This window comes from Scyliorhinus torazame, chromosome 3 (genome assembly GCF_047496885.1).
Source record: "Scyliorhinus torazame isolate Kashiwa2021f chromosome 3, sScyTor2.1, whole genome shotgun sequence".
NCBI lineage: Eukaryota > Metazoa > Chordata > Chondrichthyes > Carcharhiniformes > Scyliorhinidae > Scyliorhinus > Scyliorhinus torazame.
Window position 1 is genome coordinate 139,126,721 of NC_092709.1, and position 18,949 is coordinate 139,145,669.

General features: G+C 48.7%; 1 protein-coding gene across 2 annotated transcripts in view; it reads left to right on the plus strand.

Annotated features, from left to right (window-relative positions):
* arhgap24 (Rho GTPase activating protein 24) overlaps window positions 1–18,949 on the plus strand; it is a 606,798-nt gene that overhangs the window by 539,616 nt on the left and 48,233 nt on the right. For both annotated transcript variants that reach the window (XM_072496252.1, XM_072496253.1), the window contains 2 exons: window positions 12,199–12,331; window positions 14,686–14,759. In XM_072496252.1, coding sequence (XP_072352353.1) covers window positions 12,199–12,331; window positions 14,686–14,759 — 207 coding nt within the window. The remainder of the gene's footprint in view (window positions 1–12,198; window positions 12,332–14,685; window positions 14,760–18,949) is intronic.

Sequence of the window (18,949 nt, forward strand, 5' to 3'; positions counted from 1 at the left end):
CCTCCGCTGGGCTACCAGGGACGCAAAGGCCAGAATACAGGCCTCTTTCGCCTCCTGCACTCCCGGCTCGTCCGATACCCCAAATAGTGCTAACCCCCAGCTCGGCTTAACCCGGGTGTTCACCACCTTAGACACCGTCCTTGCAACGCCCCTCCAGAACCCATCCAGCAACGGGCACGCCCAGAACATATGGGCGTGATTTGCTGGGCTCCCCGAGCACCTCACACACCTGTCTTCCACCCCAAAGAACCTGCTCAGCCTCGCCCCTGTCATATGCGCTCTGTGAACAACCTTAAATTGTATCCGGCTAAACCTGGCGCAAGAGGAAGAATTAAACCTACCCAGGGCGTCCGCCCACGTACCCTCGCCTACCTCCTCCCCAAGCTCCTCCTCCCATTTACCCTTTAGCTCCTCCACCGAGGTCTCCTCCTCCTGCATCTCCTGGTAGATCGCCGAGACTTTGCCTTCTCCAACCCACACCCCCGAGAGCACCCTATCTTGGATCCTATGTGCTGGAAGCAACGGGAACTCCCTCACCTGCCGTCTTACAAACGCCCTTACCTACATGTACCTGAAGGCATTTCCGGGGGGAAGCCTGAATTTTTCCTCCATCCTTCTAATTCCTGCCCTGTGCCAGCTCAGGAACCCTCCATCCATTCTCCCCGGGACGAACCGATGGTTCTCTCGGATCGGGGACCAAACCGAAGCTCTACCTCACCCCTATGGCGTCTCCACTGCCCCCAAATTTTCAAAGTCGCCGCCACCACCGGACTCGTAGTGTACCTAGTTGGCGGGAGCAGCAGCGGTGCTGTCACCACGCTCTCAGACTCGTGCCTACACAGGACGCCATCTCCTGCCTCTTCCACGCCGCCCCCTCCTCCTCCATTACCCACTTGCGTATCATCGCCACATTGGCAGCCCAGTAGTACCCACACAGATTAGGCAACGCTAACCCTCCTCTGTCCCTACCCATTCCAGAAACACCCTGCTCACTCTCGGGGTCATTTTCGCCCACACAACTCCCATGATGCTCCTGCTGACCCACTTAAGAAAGGCCTTAGGGATCAGGATGGGGAGGCACTGGAATACAAAAAGGAACCTCGGGAGCACCATAATTTTCACCGACTGCACCCTACCCGCCAGGGAGAGTGGCAGCATATCCCACCTTTTAAACTCCTCCTCCACCTGCTCCACCAGTCGTGTCAAGTTGAGCTTGTGTAGGGACCCCCAGCTCCTGGCCACCAGGATTCCCAGGTACCGAAAACTCCTTTCCGCCCTCTTCAATGGAATCTCGACTATCCACCTTCCCTAGTCCCCTGGGTGTACCACGAAGAGTTTGCGTCCAACCCCGAGTGGAAAACCTGCCCTACCAACCCCTTTCTCAGCCTAACCTGATCTGGCACCCTCAAATGCGTCTCCTGGAGCATAACCACATCTGCCTTCAGTCCCTTCAGGTGCGCGAACACACGGGCCCTCTTGACCGACCCGTTCAGGCCTCTCACATTGCAAGTTATCAGCTGGATCAGGGGGCTCCCCCCCCCCCCCCCCCTCCCCCGCAGATTAGCCATCCCCTTTTCTAGGCCAGCCACGTGCCCGCGCCTCCCGCACTCTCCATTCCTCCCAGCGGCAGACCCCCGCCCCGACTCTCTCTCCGAGCTCCAGCTCCCCTTTCGCCAATGCAGCAGCAACCCAGTTCCCCCCCCCCCCCCCCACCCCCAGCTAGGTCCCCCTCTAGCTGCGTTGCTCCCCCTATAGCACTCCCATAAGTCAGCTGGCTCCTGCTGACCCCGGCCACTCCCGCCACTCCATCGACCCCCCAGTGTGGTAGTCCCCCCCCCCCCCCACTGTCCATCAGCCCCGCCTTTCCAACCGCCAACACCCACACTCTCACAAATCCCGCACTTCGAACCATTTCACCCTACCCCACCCAGCACCCAAGGAAACAGTACAGAGCAGAACAGAACATCGCCCAAAGCACAGTAACCACAGTAGCCATCCCGCGACATCCCCTCACAACCGACCCTCAGTCCGTGTCCAACTTTACGGCCTGGATAAAGGTCCACGCCTCTTCCGGTGTCTCAAAGTAATGGTGCCGGTCCTTAAACGTGACCCACAGTCGTGCCGGCTGCAGCATCCCGAATTTCACCCCTTCCGATGCCTTAGCCCGATTATACCCGGCCCTCTTCTTGGGCACCTCTGCGCTCCAGTCCTGGTATATACGGACCTCTGCATTCTCCCACCTGCTGCTCCGCTCCTTGTTTGCCCATCTTAGGACACACTCCCTGTCCACCAAGCGATGGAAACGCACCAATACCGCCCGCGGCGGCTCGTTAGACTTGGGCCTCCTCGCCAGGACTCGGTGGGCCCCATCCAGCTTCAGGGGCCTCGGGAGGGCACCCGCGCCCATCAACGTGTTCAGCATCGTGACCACATATGCTCCAGCATCCGACCCCTCCACTCCCTCTGGGAGACCCAGAATCCGCGGGTTCTTCCTCCTCGACTGATTCTCCATGTCCTCAAACCTCTCCTGCCGTTTCTTATGCAGCGCCTCGTGCGCCTCTACCTTCACCGCCAGGCCCAATATCTCATCCTCATTCTCCGAGGCCTTCTGCCGCACCTCCCGGATCGCCGCCCCTTGGGCCTTCTGGGTCTCGACCAGCTTGTCGATCGAAGCCTTCATCGGCTCCAGCAGCTCTGCTTTCAATTCCGTGAAGCAGCGCTTGAGAAACTCCTGCTGCTCTTGCGACCACTGTGTCCACGCTGCCTGGTCTCCACCCGCTGCCATCTTGGTTTTCCTCCCTCGCACTTTTTGCTGCACCAAAATTACTTTTTTCACCGCTCCATTCCTGGTCCAATCCATACAGTGCCGGGGAAATCATACTGTCACCTTCCCACAATGGGAACCGTTGAACAAATGCCGCTGGGGCCGCTGAAAAGAGCCCAAAAGTCAGTTTCTGGCAGGAGCTGCTGAACGTGCGACTTAGCTCAGCATAGCCGCAACCGGAAGTCGGCAGCAGGCAGAACTGATGCCAGAAGAGAGGTGGTAACTTACATTTGCAGCTTGGTGGAGGTCATTGATCTTCTCCCGACATTGGTACCCGGTCCTCCATGTCATGCTGCCTGAACTGACAGCCGCTGTCACTGCCTTCCAGGCGGCATTGCTGACCCAGCTGCTGGTCCTTCTACTCCCTTGGGGGAACAGGGTACCCATCTTGCACCGACGACGTTGAGAAGTCTGGCCAGGTTGGCATCCCCAAAGCTGTCATGCTTGTATGTTGAAAATGAAAATGAAATGAAAATCGCTTATTGTCACAAGTAGGCTTCAAATGAAGTTACTGTGAAAAGCCCCTAGTCACCACATTCCGGCACCTGTTCGGGGAGGCTGGTACGGGAATTGAACCGTGCTGCTGGCCTGCCTTGGTCTGCTTTCAAAGCCAGCGATTTAGCCCTGTGCTAAACCAGCCCCTAAGTGGTGAGGGAGTGTTTATACGTAGCTCCTGCTTGAAACTACAACACAATTCCAGCTAATCAGATGGTGCGACAGCCAGTAATGGCGAGAAGCTCATGAGGGCTCATTTTTGGCATTGAGTGGCATTAAATATGGTCCGTGATCTCCACAATGCGGCTATTGAGAAACAGTCCACCAATCGCGCCCAAAATGACACTTTTAAGAGTGGAGAAAACCTCAGATGTGAAATGCCAAAATATCCAAACCAGATCAGGAGAATATAGCATTATTCTGTTCCTGGATTATACAGCATTACAATTAATATGGGGCAGTGTGAGTCAGCTACAGATTGGCTGACTGGTACCACTGAAGCCAAAAAGGTATACATAGCAGGCTGTATAAATAATCTCCAACTGCTAAAAGTAATCAGGCAAAAACAGTCATACGCTGGCATGTCTCACTACCTTCTGGAAAGGAGGAAAGACATTTTTTTAAAAGGTCTGCTGATTGCTGGTGTTTCTGACAGGATCACATGAACTGGGCAAGATTTCGGCTCCAAGACTAACATTTATAAAATGTGATCATTTAAATGTATGGGATTAAATTGCTATTTACTACAGCACAATATGATGGATGAAGATGACAGGGTTCTATTTTGAAATGTAATGCGCTGAATTATGAAGTAATACATTTTGGTATGAAGAATGAGAAAGGGCAATATAAAATAAAGAATATAATTCTAATTAGGTGCAAGAGCTGAAGGATCTGGGTCATGTGTATAGATCACCGAAGAGCAGGTTGAGAAAGTGGTTGATAAAACATAGGCAATACTGGACATTATAAGTAGAGGCAGAGAGCATCAAAGTAAGGAAGTTATTGTGAACCTTGAAAAACACTGCTTCAGCCTCAAGTGGAGTATTATGCCAAATTCTGGGCATCACACTTTAGCAATAATGTGAAGGACACAGAAAAGACTCACAAGAATGGTTCCAGCGATATGTGACTGCAGGTATATGCATAGATTTGTAAAGCTGTGAGTGCTCACCAAGGCAAAGTGAAGGTTGAGAGTAGAATTAATAGAGGTGTTTCAAGTCAGGGAAATCTGGACAGAGTAGACAGGGAGAAATTATTCCCCATTGGCGAAAGGACCAAGAATGAAAGGACACCAATTTAAGATGATTGGCAAAAGAACCAGAGGCAATATGAGGAAAAACATGTTAGACAGCAAGAGATTAGGATCTGGAATGCACTGCCTGAGACCGTGTTGGAGGTAAATTCAATCAGAGCTTTCCAAAGGCAATTGGATAAACATCTGAAGAGAACAGACAGAGGGATTGGTCTAGCCTGAGTAGCTCTTGCAGAGAAATGGCACAGGCTGAATGGCCTTCTTCTGTGCTGTAAACATTCCATGACCTTAAGATTTTTGTAAGCATAGCAAATCAGGGGCAGCACGGTGGCGCAGTGGTTAGCATTGCTTCCTCACGACTCTGAGGACCCAGTCCGATCCTAGCTCTGGGTCACTGTCCATGTGGAGTTTGCACATTCTCCCCGTGTTTGCGTGGGTTTCGCCCCCAAAACTCAAAGATGTGCAGGGTAGGTGGATTGGCCACGCTAAATTGCCCCGTAATTGGAAAAAATGAATTGGGTACTCACACTCACACTCCTCACACACTCCACCTCAGCTACAGAATGTACTGCAAACCCTGCGCGAACAGACAAAAATCCCGGACAAAGTCACAAGGTGGTCATTTCTTAAGGCGGAAAGGTACACAGGTTGGGTTTTCCCAAACCAACAGGAAAATCTGGCCCCTTGTCAGATAATCTAAGATAATGTGTCCATATATAGAGATTGATTAGCGGGTACAAACTCTGAACTGCAATAACACCGGGAGTCAGCACAAAGGTTTGTCTATTTGATTATTAACTTTTTGTTTTGACTTATAGCATTGAATCAGTAATATGAATGACTCTGGAGCAGGAGTATCCAACTCCATCCCTTTTGATTATAACTCTGAAAGGAACCTTCGCCATTTTGATACCAGTTTAACTGCTACTTTGTAGCCACTCAATTATTTGCCTTTCATTTGATTTCAGTGTGTGAGCGAGAAGAACAAAGTAAATTGTTTAAAATATTTCAGTCTACTAAATTAAGCAGTCAGTGACCCTGTTTGCGTGAATTATTTAATGGCATCATCCATTTTGTTGATTGTTTATCTTGTTAATAATCTAATTAGCTGATGCAGTGGCAGAATGTCGTTTAAGTGCAATTTAATTATCTGCATCAGGTAATCTGTTCAAAAATTCCAAAGAGCCTAGGTTGATGCGGCATTGACCGATCTATAAGCTAATTACTGGATTATTGAACATACTACTAGTTCTAGAAGGCCATTATTCAGACTTCAGATTTATGTACGCACCAAATGCTTGGAAATTGTTAAATAACACTGCTGCCTCGCAGCGCCAGGGACCCGGGTTCGATTCTGACCTTGAGTCACTGCCTGTGTAGAGGTTGTATGTTCTCCCCCGTATCTGTGTGGGTTTCCTCATAAAGTCCAAAGATGAGCACGTTAGGTGGATTGGCCATGCTAAATTGCCCCTTCGTGTCCAAAGATGTACACGTTAGGTGGGGTTACAGGATAGGACAGGAGAGTGGGCCTAGGTAGGGTGCTCTTTCAGAGGGTCGGTGCAGACTCGTTGGGCTGAATGGCCTCCTTCTGCACTGTCAAGATCCTATGATTCTATAACAACTGTTCTTTTCTAATGACACAATATGTATCAGCTGTGTTTAAATAGGTTGAATTATTTTATATTGGCATTCATTCAATAGATTTAATCTATTCAATGCAGGAGGTTACATGACTGACTTTATGTAAATGGCAGCACAGTGGCTAGTCATGGGACTTGTTTCAGAATATAAACAACAGCCGGGAATCATTTTCTGAGCACACCCTGAGGTGGAGACGTTCAGCAACCACCAGCACATACGATCGCACACAATACACTCATGGATATTTTATCATATATTGTGAGTGTCAATCATGACTCAGTTGGTAGCTCTCGGTGTCTGCATGCGTTTCACCCCCACAACCCAAAGATGTGCAGGTTAGGTGGAGTGGCCACGCTAAATTGCCCCTTAATTGGAAGAAAAATAATAATTGGGTACTCTTTTTTTCAAAATATTTTTATTCTCCTTTTTCACATTTTCTCCCGCATTTACACCCATCAACAATAAACAATAATCAGCAAGATATGTCAATCCCCATAATAACAACGATCCCATCCGCCCACCAAACATCAGCCCGCATGTTTACATAAACAAATGACAAAAAGGAATCAGAGATTACCCATAGTCACCCTTAATATACACAGCCCCCCTCGCCCCCCAACCCTCCCACCCATCCCCCCCCCCCAACTAATGTTCGATGTTATCCAGTTCTTGAAAGTGCATAATAAATAGTGCCCATGACTTGTAGAACCTCTCCGAGCTGCCCCTCAGTTCGAACTTAACCTTCTCAAGGGTCAAGTATCCCCCCCCCCCCCCCCCCCCCCCCGTTAGCGGGACCCCCCGACAACGTTCACACACATCCTCTACTCCTTCAAAATAATCGGCTCATCCCCGCCCTCGTGAGGTGCGCTCTATATACCACCTTCAGCTGTATCAGCCCCAACCTCGCACATGAGGTGGAGGCATTCACTCTCCGGAGCACCTCACACCAGACCCCCTCCTCTATAACCTCTCCCAGCTGTTCCTCACACTTTGCTTTGATCCCTTCCAGTGGTGCCTTATCCTCTTCCAACATAGCTCCGTACACCACTGACACTGCCCCCTTCTCCAGTCCCCTTGTTGTCAGCACCTCATCCAGCAATGTGGAGGCCGGTTCCTCTGGGAAACTCTGTATCTCCTTCCTGGCAAAATCCCGAACCTGCATGTACCTAAACACTTCTCCCTGCCCCAGCCCATACTTCGCTTCCAGCTCCCTCAATCCTGCAAACCGACCCCGAACAAACAAATCTTTTAGTATCTTAATCCCCCTCTCTTCCCATTTCCGAAAACTTCCATCCCACCTCCCTGGCTCAAATCTGTGGTTCCCCCGAATCGGCATTTCCCTTGACCCTACCCCCAACCCGAAGTGTTGGCGAAACTGCCTCCAGAGTTTCAATGAAGCTATTATTACCGGACTCCCTGAATATTTCCCCGGAGCTATCGGGAGCGGCGCTGTTGCTAGTGCTTTCAATCCTGGCCCCCTGCACAAACTCTCCTCCATTCTGACCCACTGAGAATCAACCCCTCTGACCCAGCTCCGCACCTTCTCCACATTCGCCGCCCAGTAGTAGTACAACAGGTTCGGGAGACCCAAACCCCCTGCCTGCCTTCCCCTCTGTAGCAGCACCTTTCTCACTCTGGCCACCTTCCCTCCCCATATGAATGAGGTAATCCTTCCCTCAATCTCCCTGAAAAAAGACTTTGGCAGGAAAATCGGTAGGCATTGAAAAATAAACAGAAATCACGGCAACACATTCATTTTAACCGCCTGTACCTGACCCGCCAGTGACAGAGGAAGGACATCCCACCTTGCCAAATCGGCTTTCACTCTCCCCACCAAACTAGTGATGTTGTACCTGCGAAGCCTCCCCCACTCCCGGGCAACCTGCACCCCCAGATACCTAAAATGAGTCCCTGCCCTACGGAATGGCAGCCCCCCCACCCCTGCCCCCACCCCTGGCCGAGACACTACAAAATACTCACTCTTGTCCAGGTTCAGCTTGTACCCCGAGAAAGACCCAAATACCTGCAGTAGCTCCAATATTCCTCCTATCGATGCACTCTGTTCCGACACATACAGCAGCAAGTCGTCGGCATATAAGGACACCCTATGCTCTATCCCCCCCCCCCCCCGCACTATTCCTTTCCATACTCCCGAACTTCTCAATGCGATGGCCAACGGCTCAATCGTAAGTGCAAACAGCAGGGGGGACATAGAACATCCCTGTCTCGTCCCACGGTGGAGAGAAAAGTATCTCGAGCTGATGTTGTTTGTGCGGACACTCGCCTTCGGCTCCTTATATAATAGCTTTACCCAGTTCACAAACCTTGGTCCAATCCCAAACCGCTCCAGCACTGCCATCAGGTACCCCCATTCTACCCGATCAAACGCCTTCTCGGCGTCCAATGCCACAACTACCTCTGTTTCCTTCCCTTCCGCCGGTGCCATAACAACGTTCAAAACCCTCCTAATGTTCGAAAACAGCTGCCTCCCTTTCACGAACCCCATCTGATCCTCCCCTCTCACCTTCAGGAGGCACTCCTCCAGCCTACCCGCCAGTACCTTCGCCAACACTTTTGTGTCCACATTCAGAAGTGATATGGGCCGATACGACCCACACTCCGTCGGATCCTAATCCTTTTTTAGCAACAGGGAAACCGATGCCTGCCCCAAAGTTTGTGGCAACACCCCCTTCCCTATCCTTGAACTTTTTATAATATTCCACCGGAAACCCATCCGGCCCTGCCACCTTCCCCGACTGTATCCTCCCAATCGCATCCTTTATCTCCTGCTCCACTATCGCTCCTTCAAATGTAGCCCTGTCCCCCTCCCCTAGCCTCGGGTACTCCAACCCATCTAGAAATTCCTGCATCTCACGGTCTCCCCCGGGTGGCTCTGACTTGTACAACCTCTCATAAAACTCCTCAAAAACCTTGTTAATCAGCACTGGAGCCACCACCAACTTCCCTGCCCTATCCCTCACCTGAAGAATTTCCCTTGCCGCTGCCTTCCTCCGGAGCTGACCTGCTAACATCAATTCCATGTTCATAACTGCACCCCTTGCTCGTCTCAGTTGGCGCACCGCCTTCCTGGTGGACAGTTGGTCGAAGCTCGCCTGTAGCCTGTAGTTCCTTCCTCTTTTCCAGCTTTGCTGGGTCCCCATCTTCTGCATAACTCCTATCTACCTCCAATATCTCATCTATTACCCTCTCCCGCTCCAACCTCTCCTCTTTGTCCACCTTGGCCTGAAACAAAATTACCTCACCCCTCACCACCGCCTTTAGAGCCTCCCAGACGACTGCCTTCGACACCTCACCCGTACAATTGAAACCTACATACTCCTTAATTACCTTTTCAATTTTCTCACAGAACACTTGGTTCCCCAAAAGCCCCACATCCAGTTTCCATCCCGGTCTCTGCGCAACCCCCTTCTCCAGCACCATATCCACCCAATGTGGAGCATGATCTGACACTGCAATTGCAGAGTATTCCGACCCCTTGACTCCAGCCAGCAAAGCCTTCCCCACCACAAAAAAGTCGATCCGCGAGTATACCTTATGGACCGCTGAGAAAAACGAGTACTCCTGTTCCCTTGGGTGCAGGAACCTCCAAGGGTCCACCCCTCCCATTTCCACCATTAGCCCAGCCAGCGCCTTCGCCCCCCCTGATGGGACAGCGAGCACAGCCGTGATCTGTCCAACCTTGGCTCCTGCACCAAGTTCCAGTCCCCCCCTCACAATCAGCTCATGCGTGTCCAAGTCGGGAATGGCCCCAAACACCTTCTTCGCGAATCCCACATCGTCCCAATTGGGACCGTATACACTTGACAGCGCCACTAATCTCCCCTCCAGCGCCCCTGCCACAATCACATATCTACCCCCCTGATCTGCCACCACCTTCTCCATCTGGAAGTGTACCCTTTTGCTGACCAACACCGCTACCCCTCGAGCCCTTCCATCAAATCCGGAGTGAAACACTTGGCTAACCCAGCCCTTTTTAAGTCTCACCTGGTCCTTCACCCTCAAATGAGTCTCCTGCAGCATTGCTACATCGGCTTTCAAACTTTTAAGATGTGCAAGCACCCTTGACCTCTTGACCGGACCTCTGAGCCCTCTCACGTTCCACGTGACTATCCTTACTGGTGGTCTCTCACCCCCCTCACCTTTCTTATCCACCATCACCATACCACCGGGCCCTGCCCCGTAAGCCTGACCCGCCTCTGTCCATTGTTAATATCGAACCCCTTCCCCCCTCCCGAGAACCCCCCCTACAAAAACATCCCCCAACATCCATCCCTTCCCCCCGTCTCACTCACCTTGTAGGCCCATTGAATCCTGCTATCCAGGCTCCAACGTCCGCAGCCCTCCTCTCACCTCACCCCCGTTCACTAACTGACTTTAGTTAGCGTGGGTGGCTCCCCCGCCAAGACCTCTCGCCCCCTTCCACCCAGTCCCAGAGAAAGAAACACCAAAACAAACCCAAAATCCAACCCCTACAATTCACTAACATAACATTTAACCGTCGCAACACAGAACGTAATTAACTTGAACTCTGTAACAATGCAAAGAGAAGTAAATTGCAATACAAATCAGTAAAAAGAAAGTTGTAACATTTATACATTTTCCAGCTGCTCAAACACAGTCCACAGTCTCTCTTCCAGTTCCGCTCTTCACGTCTGTCCCAAGCCTTCTGCCCTCACGAAAGCCTCAGCCGCCTCCACTGTCTCAAAATAAAAGTCTTTAATAATTGGGTACTCTAAATTTATTTTTAAAAGATGACTCAGTTGGTAGTACTCTCGTCTTTGAGTTTCTAGGTTCAACCCCCACTCTAGAGCTTGCCTACGGCAGTCAGGGTTGACACTCCCATTCAATACTGAAGGAGGGCTGCACTGTTGGAGGTGTCGTCTTTCAGGTGAGATGTTAAACCAAAGTCCCACCTTCCTGTTTGGGTGGATGTAAAGTACCCCAAGACACTGGACGGGATTTACAGGCTGTTCACACCGGTGGGAAATTCCGGTCTCATGTGTACGCACGGGGTCTCCGGCGGCAAAGGGTCCCATTGACAATGGAAGGACTGGTAGATCACGCAGGTGGGCCGCCTCCCACGCCAAACAACATGTGGCGGGATGGTCGGTAAATCCTGCCACTATTTCAAAGAAGAGCAATGGAGTTATCCTGAGTGTTCTGCCCGATATTTAATCCTCAAATAACATCACAAAAACAAATTATCAGGCCATTATCACATTGCTGTGTTTGGAATCATAGAATCATAGAATTTACAGTGCAGAAGGAGGCCATTCGGCCCATTGAGTCTGCACTGGCTCTTAGAAAGAGCACCCTACCCAAGCCCACACCTCCACCCTATCCCCATTACCCAGTAACCCCACCTATCCCCATTACCCAGTAACCCCACCCAGCACTAAGGGCAATTTTGGACACTAAGGACAATTTAGCATGGCCAATCCACCTAACCCGCACATCTTTGGACTGTGGGAGGAAACCGGAGCACCCGGAGGAAACCCACGCACACACGGGGGAGAACGTGCAGACTCCACACAGACAGTGACCCAAGCCAGGAATCGACCCTGGGATCCTGGAGCTGTGAAGCAATTGTGCTAATCACAATGCTACCATGCTGCTTGATAAGCATAAATTAATTGCTGTGTTTCCTATATTACAACACAGACTACACTTCAGAAAGTACTTCATTTGCTGAAATGCGCTTTGAGATCTTTAGCAGCTGTGAGAAGTGTTATATAAATGCAAGTCCTTCTCTATGTTATGTACCTGCAGTTTCCTGTTGACAGCCCATGCTTGCACTTACCCAGTTTGTTTACCCAAAGCATGCCACCCTTGCAAATAAATTTGTGGATTCTGATCCGGATTCCGGGTTCTTTACATTTAATATTAACCGCTTTTACAGGTGGTACAAATTGGTGTTATGGATTGCTTTTGCAATGACCTCTCTCGTTTGCTTTGCTTTCAGCAATACAGACGTGCACACTGTGGCCTCATTACTCAAGCTGTATCTGCGGGAGCTGCCAGAGCCCGTCATCCCCTATGCCAAATATGACGAGTTCCTCTCGTGTGCCAAACTCTTCACCAAAGAACAAGAGAGTGTAAGACTTTTACCTCAACTTGGTCTCAAATGCAAAATATTTGAGACTAATGTTTACATTGTGAAGTAATTTAATAGCCATTTAGGTACAACCCTCTCTCTTATATAACTGTATGTCTTCTATAGCCATATTGTCCAATAAATTAGTTACTCGGAACATGGGGTTAATTGGGAATTAAGATGTAGCTAATTTCATTTTTGATTAAGAATTTTTTTTAAATGATGATAGACACGATCATTGGGCATGTGATCTTAATGCCCATATTTGTATTGTGTGTGAATCTGCACTTTTCTGCTAAAATGTTGAAACAAAATACAAAATGTGTTCTACAGTATGGGCGGGATTCTCCGCCCCACCGCGCCACATTTCTGCCCCGACTGACCGGCGGGATTCTCCGTTACGCCAGCCGGTCAACGGGGTTTCCCATTGTGGGGCAGCCCCATGCCGTCAGGAAACCCCCGGGCGCCGGCATAACGGAGAATCACGCCGGCGGAGAATCCCGGCCAGTGTTTCTTTCCTTGGTTCCTGCTTATTGGTTAGCTGCTGCAACAACGCAGTCATAAATGCTGAACGTTAGCACCATGGAAATACATATAATCATTGGTCAGAGAGGAGAGATGATATGTGGTCAGTCCAACCAATCAGAATAACCACTCCATGCCAGTTGGAGAAAGCAAATTCAATCCAGAACAACCACTTCCAACAGGACACTTATTTGAAAAGGGCAAGCAGGATCCAAATACATTCTGGGTGGAAAGCAGGAGCGGGTATTTTAGAATTACCCCGAGGAAGTAAAGTATTGCTCGCGGCTGCTGGACAAGAAACCTGGAAGTTGCAGGAAGTTAATCTGCATCAAATATATGGCAGAATGTCAGAAGTTCATGAAAGAGAAATACTGCAAGATTTTGAACTGAAATACTTGCTAAGCGAATAAAGTAAAGTGGCCATTGTTCCAGATGACCATAGTCTACTTTCCCCTTTGAGGGGGCGAGCTGACTAGTGATGATTTAACTTGAGGGTCACCACACCTCAGACGAGGGGCAAGGGTGAGGAGGCGGAGCCTTCATGAATAACCTCAGCTAGTACAGCTAAGTGAATATATACATGTTAGGTACATATTCCTGCATTATATCAATGAAAGTTCCATGGAAATTGTGCATGTGGCTAAAACGCTGTTGCCATTGCCACACTCTGGATGACCAGTGATCCCTCTGGACAACACTGAGATATTAAAATGCTGCATATGCTATAAATGTTAAATATCACAGAGAATGCTTTAGGTCAATCATCTGAAAGCTAAAGTGTAAAACTTCAGGAATGGTCCATCCTCAGCAAAAAGGTTCTAATGAATAGTATTGATTGTCAAACCGTGAACTTCCATAATTTTCCATTTGTTAACCATTATTACAATATTCTCCACATGCATGAGCACATATAAATCGATCGATAGTTTCATCCATAAAGCCACGTAAACATAACCCCGCTATTTACAGCACCAAACTTTCCTCAGTGGTGCTACTGAGAAGTAGTGCTTCTGGGTTTCACGCCTGGATCATAAAAGTAAGCCAGTAATGCTATCAGGCCTGCATAGTAAACAATGTTTATTTATTCTTTAAAATGCCCAATATGACAGAAATATTTGAAAATCTTAGCATGCATCCAATATCACATAATGCAGGCCTTGCCTTCAATGCCCATGTCCCATGGATGAATTAAAAAATAGATTTCAAATGTATTTCATTTCAAGTACTTTCACAACAGAGTGAATTATCAGACGTCAGAAAGTGCTCAATTAAACTTTAGCAATAAGTTTCATATCCATCTGAATACAGCTAAATGTCCCTAGCCCCTTAGATCTTGACACCATTGTAATAATAAAATGAGAAACTACAGAATAAGAAACTACCATTTGGTTCATGGAGACTGTTGTTTCCACAAACTATTTGCAAACTAATCTGTAAGGGACCCTAATCCACCCATGTGGATGTCCTGGTGGAAAGTTCTCCAGCAGAAATTTCAAAGACGCTGAAACTCTGCTCCTTGGATCTGTATCTTGCTTCTCAATCTATGTTACTAATAGTCTGATTCTGACTCATGCACTATGCTCCAAATATTCAAAAATGTGTCAAGCTTTGATGTGTCAAACAAAAGGGACATGACATCGACGACAGGAGTTTAAATGGAATCCATGAGAGGTACTGATGTGCAGGACTATTGCTGCCTTGTTTGTAAAACTCATCCACATTAGGTGCTCTTATCCAAGTTTTGAAAGCATAATTTTAATGCTGGATACCAACAAGTTCTAGTTGGGGCGCTCTGAATGTATTTTTAATACCCTGTTTTATCTCTTTCAGGGAATGAAAGAACTAGTGAAACAAATGAAGACCCTTCCTCCAGTCAACTTTAACTTGCTGAAGTACATCTGCAGGTAAACTCCAGTGGAAGGATGGCAGGCCTGCTGGGTGACCATCCTTTTTGACATAGTACCGAATTCAGACTGTTAACTCAGTGTGGTCTGCTGGTGCAATGTGATGCTTGGATCAGCTCCAATCCACTCAGCATCTCAAAAGAGACATGTCACGTCGCAAAGCCGGCTTATCTCTTTAACACATCGGTCCAGGCCTATCTGAGGTAGCAAATTCGCACGATTAAATAGATTAGGTAGCCTGCATGATCTGCCAGCCCAACGAACAGGGCACAACAGGCCACACAGACTGAATGCAAATGTTGTCTTGAAATTCAATACATTACAGCATGCAATTACAGCATGCAATAGAAAGTAACAGAGGAGCACCATGAAAAGTAGGTACAGTTCTATTAGCTTGTCTTCATATTTGCAGGATCTGGTCCATGCTGCCAATTCACTTAATAAGGAGCTGGTGGTGGTGGTAGATGTTTCACTTTAACTGCTACCTCATAGTAATAGGGCTGGATTCTCCCAAAATGGGGCTACGTCCCCACACCGGCGTAAAAACGCTGATGTTTCACTCCCGAGTTTCCAATAAAAAAGAACAGCCGATTCACTTACCTGCAGGGGGCTAGCAGGGACCCAGAGTGATTCACGCAGATTTAGCTGCAGATACGGGCCCCTGCACTTCCGGTCTGGAGTCTGCGCATGTGCACGGCGGTGGCCTCCAGCGGCTGCGCCGAGCGCCATGGTGGACTCGGACCGCGGAGGCAGCTTCGAAATGTAGGCCCCCCCAATCGGCCACACAGTTACTGGCATTTAAAAGTCTCTCCTTTAAATATACTCAATGAGTGAGCTTCCACAGCCCTCTGGGTTGCCAAATTCCAATGATTCACAAACCTCTGAGTAAACAAATCTGCTCAAATTGGTTCTAAATGGTTTACCCCTTATTTTGAAATTGTGTCCCCTAGTTCTAGACTTCCCAACCAGGGGAAACATCTTAGCTGCATCTATCCTAGTAGGTTTCAATGAGACCACCTCTCATTCTTCGAAATTCTGGAGAATACAGGCCCAGCTTCCCCAACCTCTCTTCATGCGACAGTCCCACCATCCTGGGAACAAGTCTGGTGAATCTTCGTCACATTCACTCTGGCAATAAATTCCTTCCTAAGGTGAGGGGACCAAAATTGCACACAGTACTCCAGGTGTGTCCTAACCAAGGTTCTCTACAATCGAAGCAAGACTTTGCTGCTACTTTGCTCAAATCTTCTTGCGATTCCATAAGTCTTCCTAATTGCTTGCTGTGCCTGCCTGTTAGCCTTCAGTGACCTATTGACGAGGACATCTTGATCCATTTTTACATCTACCCTTTCTAATCTCTTAACATTCAAGAAATACTCCGCGCATCTATTCCTTTTACCAAAGTGGATAACCTCACATTTTTCCACATTATATTCCATCGGTCATATTTCTGCCCACTCACTAAGTCTCTCCAAGTCATCTTGACGTTGCTTCATGCCACACAGTCCAACCTAGCTTTGTGTCATCCATGAACTTGGAAATATTATATGTGGTCCCCACATCCAAATCCTTGATGTATGTATATATTGTGAACAGCTGGGGCTCTGAGTACTGATCCCTGTGGTACCCCATTCGTCGCAGCCTGCCAATGTGAGAATGACCTGTTTATCCCTACTCTCTGTTTTCTACATGTTAACCAATCCTTGATCCATGCCAGTATATTACCACCTATTCCATGTGCTTTAATTTTGCTAACCAACCATCCGTGGGGGACTTTATCAAAAGCATTCTGAAAATCCAAGTATATCGTGCCCACCAACTCCCCTTTATCAATTATGATGTGGAGATGCCGTCTATATGCGCGATCTTCCTGATCCTCTCCACTTTGAGCCGGCAGTTTATCAATTATGTTACTGATATCCTCAAAGAATTCGAAGATGTTGGTCAAACATGATTTCCCATTCATAAATCGATGTAGACTATGCCCAATCAGATCATTATTATCCGAGTGTCCATTAATAACATCCTTTATAATAGATTCAAGCATTTTCACTACTACTGATGTACAGCCAACAGGTCTGTAGTCCCCTACTTTCTCTCTCCCTTAAATAGTGGAGTGACATTTTCTACTTTCCAAACTGCAAAAACCATTCCAGAATCTATAACATTTTGGAAGATGATTTTCAATGAATCCACTATCTCCATAGCAACCTCTTTCAAGGATGTAGATCACCTTGGCCACTGGTTTGTGTGGTGTTGGGTGCTCTGGTGCACAGATGAGCCAACACAGTTGTATGTGGTACAACTCTATTTTATTTTAACTCTTATAATACAGTTAGTTCTGGATACTCTGCACGTGCTGTCTCCCTGAGTGTGCCTGGTGGCAGGTCTGTCCTGGTCCTCCTCTGCAGCTAATACTGACCACCAGGGGTCGTGTCTGTGCTTTTATATCTTTCTGTCATTGGTTGTGGTGTTGTGTGTTCTGATTTGTCTGTTGGTGTGTCTATCATGATGTGTGTGTTTGAATATCATGACATCCCCCTTTTTACAAAGATATGTGCCTACGTGGTTATAAATATAATTGTGTCGTGAGTGCATCTAAGAGTGTGTGTGTGTGTTGTGTACAGCGTGCGTATATGACGTAACTATTTACATGGGGCGATGTCGGGTGCGTCACACTAACAAGGTTGTACCATAACAAAACTTGGATGCGAGAGAAAAAAAAAACTTGAACATTGGTCCGGTCAGACGATATCTGGAACAATAAACAACAACAGGTTATAATACAGAAGTGTTTAACATTTTGAACGTATGAACAGCGTTATAAGTCCAGTCTAATGGGTGACCGCCTCAAGAATGGGCTGGTCCTCAAGCCGGTTCAGCTGTGGAGATTTGGGGTCACACTGGTTCACCTTGGATTGTTGGAGGTGATGCTGTTGCCGAAGTCTCTACTTTACCATTTGTTGTACTTCGTGCAGTGCTTGGTTTTTTCATTTGTGCAAATATAACATTCAACACCTTTGTTAGTGGTGCCTTGGCTGTGGTTTGGTTCTGGTGGCGATGGAAGGGGCATGATCCGTGGCATCTCCACGAAGTCATCCTTGGGAACCAGTGGAGGATCCGGCGTGTGCGTACGGTTCAGTTGCGAGCGTGGAAGGCGGCGCAAAGCTCTCTGATTGCGCCTACGCACCAATCCATCCGCCCTGCATGCCAGGAACAAGGTGGAGTCTTTTTTCTTTTTATGTTTGTGGTGGACGGCATCTTGTAGCCGATGGGTCGTTGCCATCGAAGTAGCACCATCACTAATATCATGCAAGGCGATGACTGTGCCAGATGTGGAAGTTGGCCGAGACCGTGCACGCTGGTTCCGGCCACCTGCTGTGCCGGAAGGGCGACTCCGCAGAGAAACGTCGAAGCATGTCGCCTTGGAGAGAGAATTGTTGCTCGCATCAACGTCTGGCGATGGCGCGAATTGGTGTGTCCATCTTGGACCGCCGGTGCTGGTTGCCACTGCCGACCCAGTGGGACTGCCACGCGATCCATTCCCTGTCGCCGTGTCACCCTGAGCGTGCCATCACCGAGGCCGCGACACCGCCCGTCCGGAGCAAGGTCTGGCGTGCGCAAATCAGAGTCGGCGCTTGGCTGCTCCCCATCTGGAGTCCGGTCTGCCTTCCGTCGATGCCCCCCGTCCGGAGTCCCAACAGGTTCACTGGAGGCAGCCGAGATTCGCTGAAGCTGCACTTCTGGAGTTGGAACATGCAGGAATGCACCAACCAGTGGAGAGGGTCGAGCCATCGAGGGTGGAAGCGGTGCGCCGCCACCGCAGTCGTCAGTGGTCCCACCGTGATCGTCGAGTGCCTCGGTACGCACTAGGCGAGGTCTGTCACCTTGCACCTTTTGCATGGGAAGTGGGATGCTGTCGTCACTCGTCTCACATCCCGTGGATAGATCCTCATTAGCAGCTTGCTGTTCACTAGGGTTGGGTAAATTGTCAGAGTTTTCATCTGGTGGTGCACACCATGTCGGTGGACTGTCATTGTCTTGCCGTTGTCCTTCATTTGGGCTTTTCTTCTTTGGAATTTTAAATCTTCCCCCAGACATTGCAGAACCTTGTTTATTACCCCCAAATTCTCCCATATGTATGGTCTCGAATATAGGATCCAATGTTTCTATCGACATTGTACTATTTT